This window comes from Metopolophium dirhodum, chromosome 3, assembly GCF_019925205.1.
Source record: "Metopolophium dirhodum isolate CAU chromosome 3, ASM1992520v1, whole genome shotgun sequence".
Lineage (NCBI taxonomy): Eukaryota > Metazoa > Arthropoda > Insecta > Hemiptera > Aphididae > Metopolophium > Metopolophium dirhodum.
Genome location: NC_083562.1, coordinates 33461149 through 33469917, shown reverse-complemented (window position 1 = coordinate 33469917; position 8769 = coordinate 33461149). Strand labels below are relative to the sequence as shown.

General features: G+C 30.8%; 2 protein-coding genes across 2 annotated transcripts; one reads left to right on the top strand and one right to left on the bottom strand.

Moving 5' to 3' along the window:
• The first annotated feature begins 1077 nt into the window (after positions 1-1077).
• Positions 1078-2482, top strand: LOC132941024 (electron transfer flavoprotein subunit beta). Its single transcript, XM_061008872.1, has one exon. The coding sequence runs from the start codon at positions 1474-1476 to the stop codon at positions 2233-2235; it is 762 nt and encodes a 253-aa protein (XP_060864855.1). The 5' UTR covers positions 1078-1473; the 3' UTR covers positions 2236-2482.
• A 770-nt stretch (positions 2483-3252) lies between these two features.
• On the bottom strand, positions 3253-8556 carry LOC132941023 (vacuolar protein sorting-associated protein 53 homolog). The gene is made up of 16 exons (XM_061008871.1): positions 8249-8556; positions 7984-8169; positions 7713-7927; positions 7121-7241; positions 6914-7059; positions 6627-6842; positions 6401-6563; positions 6146-6342; positions 5823-6065; positions 5587-5736; positions 5373-5498; positions 5231-5309; positions 4989-5137; positions 3909-4064; positions 3683-3842; positions 3253-3591 (listed from the first exon to the last, which is right to left on the bottom strand). The coding sequence occupies exons 1-16, from the start codon at positions 8333-8335 to the stop codon at positions 3436-3438; spliced, it is 2550 nt and encodes an 849-aa protein (XP_060864854.1). The 5' UTR covers positions 8336-8556; the 3' UTR covers positions 3253-3435.
• Between the last annotated feature and the right edge of the window lie 213 nt (positions 8557-8769).

Below are 8769 nucleotides of genomic sequence, written 5' to 3'. Positions count from 1 at the left end.
AATGTTTCTCAACTGCTATTATAACAACTTATGAGGATTAAATTTTCTACATTTTCAATTTCCGTTTGACCAAACAAATATTAGTTTATGACATTTAAAAAATTAAAAATTAAAAAAAAATTTGAATTTCAAATGTCTCAAAATGATAACATGAACATTTGATCAACATTTCAGGTGCCTACAGTTATTACTTTTTAAAATAACAACAAAATAAGAAAATTGTTGCATGATAATTACGCTCAAATTAAAAAATTAATTTGACTGATCCTTTTTTTTTTTAGTAAATGTAGGACAAATTAATGGTTATCTTTTATTAACTTTTCAAAGCTTAGGTATAAAAAGAAGAATTTTGAAAAAGTTCTAACTCAAAATAATTTGCCAATTGTTGTGATTTTGATGAATTTTGGCAAAATTAAAATATAGCCGCTTAAAGAAAAATATTGTAGATTTACAGGAATTTTTTTTTAGTTTCCACTAACAACTTATGCATTACATTTTCAATTTTTTTGACCTAGTAATATTTCGAAAATTGTTTTCGTTGAAGATGTTTTTTTAGTTAAAAAGTAGTTAAAAATTTTAACTCAACTACTCAAGTAAGGCATAATATTAGGGCACGGGCCACGGTAACGATTATTAGGCATCTGCTAAGTCAGGAATCAGGAAAAATATATTTAATTAAACTCTTATAAATCGTAATTCGTATGGTATTAATTTGCGCATGTGTTAATTAAAAACAAATAATAGTTCCTGCATACGTATTACGTAATCATACATTTAAAAAATTAAATATTGGATTTTAGTCCGTAATCTTGGAATTTGTTTACCGGTCTTAAATTCGTCGAGTATTTAGGTAAAAATGTAAAATACCCAGATAGGTGAAGCAATGTGTGTATAAATTGGACTAAGATATTAAGTAAAAAAGTATAATCAATATTGTAATAATTTATGACGGGGAATATACCGAATTGATGCGTTGTCTCGTAACCTATCACAACAACATAATATTAAACCTAAAGACTATAACCTAGTGAGTATTGAATGTAAATTGTAATAAATATTAAACTGGCATGACCAATCACGGGCTGTAGCAACGGCTGTAAATTGCAATCGATTACGAATGTATTTACTATTTACGTGACGACTGACGGTCAATAGGTCGTTTTGTAGGAAGTGAACCACGAAGTAGGTATTGTCTATTAATGGATTGTACGCGGCACACTCGCAGCAGCTGCTCGTCCGCTAAGGTCCTTTCGCGCGATAAGATCGTCTGATAGCAAACGGTTTCGACGCATCCTATTGGTCCAACCGCGCGTTTCCTCTTCGTCGTCCGTCAACAACTTCTGGAAACGGTGGTCACTGGTCAGACGTCCAAACTACTCAAAACCGTCCGTCAATAGACGACAATCAATCGATAAAGTAATATCTCTACTTAGATCGTATTAACTCGTTAAGCCGCCGCCGCCGTCGCAAATCATGGCCCGCGTTTTGGTCGGCGTTAAGCGCGTAATCGATTATGCGGTGAAGATCCGCGTCAAGCCGGACAAGTCTGGTGTCGTCACCGACGGCGTCAAGCACGGCCTGAACCCGTTCGACGAGATCGCCGTCGAGGAGGCCGTCCGCCTCAAGGAGAAGAAGATCGCTTCCGAGGTGATCGCCGTGTCATGCGGCATACCCCAGGCCCAGGAGTCGCTGCGCACCGCTCTCGCGATGGGAGCAGACCGCGCCGTCCATGTCGAGGTGCCGCAGGCTCAGTACGACACTCTGCTGCCGCTGCACGTGTCCAAGATCCTGGCCAAGGTGGCAGTGGACGAGAAGATAGACATCGTCATCGTTGGCAAGCAGGCCATCGACGACGATTCCAACCAGACGGCCCAGATGACGGCGGCAATATTGGGCTGGCCGCAGGCCACGTTCGCTTCTGAGGTGACCGTAGCGGACGGCAATGTGCTGGTGAAGCGCGAGGTGGACGGTGGCTTGGAGACAGTCAAAGTCAAGTTGCCAGCAGTTATCAGTGCCGACCTGCGGCTCAATGAACCACGGTATGCCACGTTGCCAAACATCATGAAGGCGAAAAAGAAGCCCATCAAAAAGCTCACGGCTGCAGATGTTGGCGTGGACTTAGCGCCTCGTCAACAAGTGTTGAGCATAGAAGACCCGCCTACCAGACAGGCTGGTTCCGTTGTGCCTGACGTTGACACTCTCATTACAAAGTTGAAAGAAAAGGGTCATTTGTAATGTGATGTTGACAATACTGTTGTTTTAGTTGTTACAAATTTTTTCTGAGGTTTTCGGCTGTTACAAATAATATATTTTTTTAAATCGATTATATTTTTCTTGTAATTTAAAAGATAAAATACCACAAACATTATTGTAACGGCAGTCTTTTTTTTTACATTTTGGAGAATTCATCAACTTATGTCATAATTATTTTTATCAATTTATTGTTATTTGTTAGTAATATAATATATATTTACTCATTATATTTTCTGGTTATAGAAACTTTTTTCTTCAATTAATAGTATTAAATATATATGTCACCAATTAGAACTATGTTATAACCACTTCAATTCAGATCTTCACTTTTATTATATTACCAAAAACTTTTTAAAATTGTACTTGTAGTGATGTGGAGCATATCTGTCAAATCAAGTGCAAATATACAGTAAGGCATTTGATTAATGACAGAAAAAATAAACTTTAGTAGACTTGCAAATTGCTAAAATATAACTAAATAATTCTTTAACTGAAATATATGGGGAAAAAATAACTCTTCAGTCAGTCATCTTTATTGACCATATACCAAGAAAACTAATTAAGTCACAAAATGCTTAACTAATATTAATATGAATACTTATTAGTGAATTAAAAATTATATTAATCATGCAATATCATTAAAAATTAATGTAGCAGAGATGATGTTTAACAATAGATAGGAAATTAAATTGAGATCTATAAAAAATAATTATAGGTATACCTTTGTCAAGCAAATAGTTAGTTATAAAATATTCCTGTTTTAATTATGTCATATAGTTAGATGGTTTTTAAAACTGGATTTTTAACTATTTATTTGCTAATTTTTATTAAAATTCAATGACCTAGTCCCATATTATATAAATGCATATATCAATCTATTTGTAATTAGTGCTTATATAGTTTTATATTTGCAGTTAACTTAATTTTTATGAGAAATAAGAATAATATTTTATCAAACAATTTTGATAGGCAACTGCATTAAATATTCAATGTTGAAAATAAAAATAAAAACAAAATATTTATATTTCTTCAAACAAAATGTTTTAATTACAATTACATATTAAAAGATCTATATGATTTTTATAAATTCAAATGAAATTATATATAATATTTTTTCTGAATTTTGTACAATGGAATATACATGGAATGTACAAGAATATATTTTTTTCCAACATAAAATGACTAATTATTGCTAGAATTAGATATCAAATTTTTTTTTATAAGACTAGTATATTGTTTCAAACTAGACAATGCAGCTGTACTTGTAACAAAACTTCCAGTTGGATTTCTAGGTCTAAAAATATTCAAAAGCTCATTTCGTTCAGCTGCTTTCAAACCCTGTAACATAATTGAATCATTCGATCATATATATTTTATAGTGCTCAACATCATAATTAATAACAATATTTAAAATAAATAAACCACAAACCTTCATTTCTAATATTTTTTGAAATTCTGTCATATCAGATTCTGGTAATAGTTTTAAATATTGGTCGACAAAAGATGTATAGTGTTTTATCGTTGGAGCCATTACTAATTTCAATATCATTTCTGCTTTTGTCATTCCTTTTACTACAACCTTTGTATAACTGAAATAAAATTACAATACAAAAATAATATTACAAATGTGAACATTTTTTTGTGACTTATGTTACCTAGCCGGAGCTTTACGATTGTCATCAAGGTTCATTGATGGCAAGTCTAATAAAATTGTTTTCAGTGAATGTGTATCCAACAACAATTGTTCGGCGCCAATATTTGATAGCGGCTTGCACTTATACAAATGTTGGATAAATTTAGGTATGAATGAACTGAAAGTTAAAATAATTATTATAATAAACTAAAACATTTTATTGGTTTACTTTATTTTAGATTACTACTTATTACCAGTGCCGTAACCTTTGATAACAATTAAAAGTTAGGGCTGTAGAAAGTGAAGCATTTTTAAGGGGTCGTATTTAGGAAATATTCTATATCCATCGTTAGTGCTGTATGACTGTATGTGCATAGTGACTGATCATTAGTGTGCGTGAGTTTCCCGAATGCTTTATGTAATTAAAGATAAACTTTGGCTAAGATTTTTGGAATTACAAAATGTACATAGGCGCAGTCACACGTCACTATATTTTGCGATAAAAAATGTTCAACTCCCATGTGTCACAAGTCCCAAAAAGCAGAAGAAAAATTCACCCAGTACCAAAAGCCCTATTTTAATTTTGAAAACATATTTGAATTCCTTAATCTCTTTTCTAGGATATGTACGAAATGGATTTTTGATTTGTTGCATTGTTTAATTAGTATAGAACCTGATTAATTTTTATTTTTCAAAATTCGCTTATTCACAAAATTACTTAGGTATTACTAAAAAAAAAAAAAATTCACTACAAAACTTAGAGTAAATAATAATAAAAAATAAATTTCAACGTTCAACTTTTGCACCAATAAATGTAGAAGTGTTTAATTTTATAATATATATTGATTAATTCAAGCTACCTTACATAGATACTATGGGCGTAGTATACTATGCTAACCCATTTTAGAAACTGAAAGATGCTGGGCACAATTTACTATACTATTTTTACTACCAGTTCACTGTGTGGTACAATTTTCAGACAGATAATATTGTGCAAATAGTGAGTGGCGACCGATTTTATTTTTCACCTATTTTGGGGGTTGCTAGGTTAAAAAGGTTGAGTAACGCTGGGCTAGAATAATCATTGTTGATATTAACTTACTTGGCAAAAGTAATACAAAACTTTGTAAAATATTTTCTGGATGTTGATAAATATGTTCGTACAATAGGAACAACACCTCTCAAATGTGTTGTCATAATAGTAACATATTCACTTTGGTCACCGACTGCTGTAATATTTTGCCAAGGAACCTGAAAGAGATATTTTTATAAGAACTGTGGAAATAAAAACAATAATATACATAATAATTCAACTATAAAATCCAAGCAATCCATGCTATTTACTTTGGTCATATTATTTAATGCAGGTTCCAAATCCGCTTCTAAATGTTGAACCAAAAGATTAATAGACATGAAAATAATACTGAAACAAAGAAAAAATAACATGAAATACATATTTTTGAATTATAGTAGACTATAATATTACTTTTGAAATAAATCATTTTCATTGGTCATGCAAATTTTTCCAACTAAGCTAGGGTCAATTTTTTCTTTTAATTTTTCTTCTAACTGTTGTGTTGTTTCCATACAGTAATCGGCGGTTGTTAGTATACTTAAAATGAATAAAATATAATTTCTTTTAAATAAATATTGTATGTGCATTATGTTTATAATTTAAATTTTTAGTATTGTTTCCTTACCAACAAATTTTAGCTAACTCTTGTGGTGTACAATTTATATTTTTAACACTAGCTTCAGTCATCCCACTTGGAAGAAGTTGTAAATCTTTAATTAGGTCTTTGGTCATGTTTGAAACATTTGTAGTTAGAGAAGTGGCTGGATGACTTATTCTATAAATTACACAGTTTTTTACATAATATAACATTAAGATTTATGATACTTAAGATTATTCTAAAATTAAAACAAATGTTTATACTTGGGAAGGTTAACTTCTAGTACTTTAGTCGCATATTCTTTAAGATATTTCTGAAATACGGTTGCTAATGCAAGCATTGGATTATGATTACTGAGCTCAGTGCATTGCACTAGTGACTTCTTATAAAATAGAAATAAGTCAGCACAATTTGGTAGAACTGTAGCTGTTTGATCATCAATATTTTCTTTCGCCAATGTTATCTTGTTGTCACTTACAAAACGCTCAATCAGTTCAGACAGATTTCTGTAAGGAAACAAATTTAATTTAATAAATCCAAAAATATATTTTTTATTAATGTTTATAGACGTAAATTCAATACTTACTTATCTACACTGTCAATATAAATATAGAGAAATGGTTGAAAACAATCACTTATCAAACCATAAAACGGTGATGAATTTAGTTTTGGTTCATTTTTTTGTATAAGCGATGGCATATTTTCTGGCACATTAGATATTTGTAATTCTTCCGAAAATGGTTGAAGAATTTCTTCAGTTTCAGTGTTGATTATTGGTTGTTTCTAAAATTTAAAATTTAAAATTATAAATGCCATCTATCAATAAAATATAAATACTAACAGTTGTATTGTTCAAAGATTTTTCATAATTTTGAACAATTGTATTGCCATTAAAAGTTTTTGCCATCAAATTTTCAAATGCAACTGTTTTTTGAATTGCAAACAGTAAAAGCTTGACATCAATCTCGTTTTTTCGTTTAACCATCAGTTTAGAAAGCTCATTTCTAGAAATTCAAATTATGGTTCTAAGCAACTAAGAAAAATTGCAAATAATAAATTTTACATACTTAGTGATTTTACAAAATTCAACTGCGATTCTTTCAGATAACTCCCATTGAACAGGAAACATAGCCCTAAATTTTTCTTCACATTGTAAAAGTTGACGTTTAAACCAAGCATATCGCTGGTTGAGCTTGTCTAACCAGGCTACATCTTCTGTACTATCAAATAAATGTGTATACTCGGAGAGTTGTAGATCTATAAACCATTCTAACAATTCGTCTCTGAGAAATAAAAAATTGTACATTTTAATATTTTATAAACATTTATAATATAAAATATATACATTTCTTACTTGACTTTTGGCTCTAAAATTGAAACAACTAAACATGCCTCAGTCATTTGTCTGTTAGGTACAAAGTTCTTTGCATTTGGTCCAGAAAATGCTTCACGAAAATCTGCCATAATTTGTGTTGCTAAAGACTTTTGAAGTTGTTTTACCTATTAAAGAAGGCAGATAAATTATAAAAATTAGTTTAAAACAAAATAGTTAAATATTTACTTCAGTAGATAACTGAGCAATGTGTGGTATATCTGTGTAATTCTTGAAATGTTCCATAACATCAGTTACACCTTGTAGGGGCATCACAATTTCTCCATATTTACGTTTTGTAGTTAAGCCTCTGTATACATTTGTGATTTTAAATTAAATTAGTTATATTAATTGGTAGATATGTACAATACAGTGAGAGTGCCTTAATATTTTTACTACCATTAATAACTAATTTTCATATTAATATTTTTGGAAATTGTTGTCTACTATATAAAACGGCTATAAATTTGTTACAATTTCAACTGTTTTGGTTTACCTAAACTTAAAACAAGAAACGTTTGTGCTACTTGAAAATTTAAGACAAAAATTCAAGTACAAATTGAACTACTGAAAATTGCATTAAAATATAAAATATAAAATATTTAAATACTTGAGAAAATGCTTAAGTATTGGCAAAAGTTGGGTAGAGAAATATGTTATTAGATTTACAAACACAAAAGACACCAAATGTAAGTAACATTAATCTAGCTATTAGCTAGAGCCTGCCGTACGGCTGATTTGACACCAGCTGTACGGCTTACTAAGTAAAAGGCTAACATACCTGAGCGACTCGATACCAGAAACAAGCATATGCAAATTATTTAATGTTGTGATAGAAGTTGTAAGATTCTTTTTGGCACAGTCTAATTGTTTAATATCTAACGTAATTTCTTTAACAACTTCCTCGCTATGTTCAGCTTTCTGTCTGATCTCTCTAATTTGACTGAAAAGTTGTTTGATATAATGTTGGGCTTCTTCAAGCTCAGCCTTACCATCCTATATGAAAGATTATACTAATTTACGTTTCGATACATTTATACGATTAATTATACCTTGTTAACTTCAATTTGTCCCCTAATGACTGATCTTATATCATTATCTATGGAGTCTACTTTACATTCTAGTGAATTAATAACATCATCGATATTAGTAAGCGATTGTTCAGTAGGAAACAGATTGTTGATGTAATCTATCGTGTCGAAATCTGGTTTATCCAGTGGATCATCGCTCGGCAGTATCTATTAGTAAATAACAATATTATTTTAAATATTGAATACAATACTATGAAATGTACGAGTATTTTGTATCAAAGTGTACCTCATCTATTGCTTTTTGTACTTCTACCGAGTACACCAATGTCTCAGTTCTACCTACATCAATTTTTTCATCGTTGATGGTTGACATAATTTAAATGTAAATCTCCTACTTATTTAAGTTAAAATTTAAAAAAAAAAAAACATTTGTTTTATATTTATACCACAATACCACACGGCACAGAGCCACCAAAAAGTCAAAAGACTAATTACTAAGTAGAACGTTTAGGTTGTCATAGCCAAATAGTGTACGATCATGCCAAAAATTGAAAACTCTATAATTTATTCTATATGAACAAAATGTAATAATTATATCCACAACCCACTATCCACAGACTAGAGATAACGATTCGCACTAGTTTACATTAGAAGAACGACGTCGTTCATCGTTCAATACGTTCACTACTACGAACTATTTAAACGAACGATTTGATATTCGAACGATATTCTTTTTCGTTCAGTAATCAGTGATCACTACTATAGAACGATCTAGTACCAGTGAACTATATTACTTTTACGTATAGT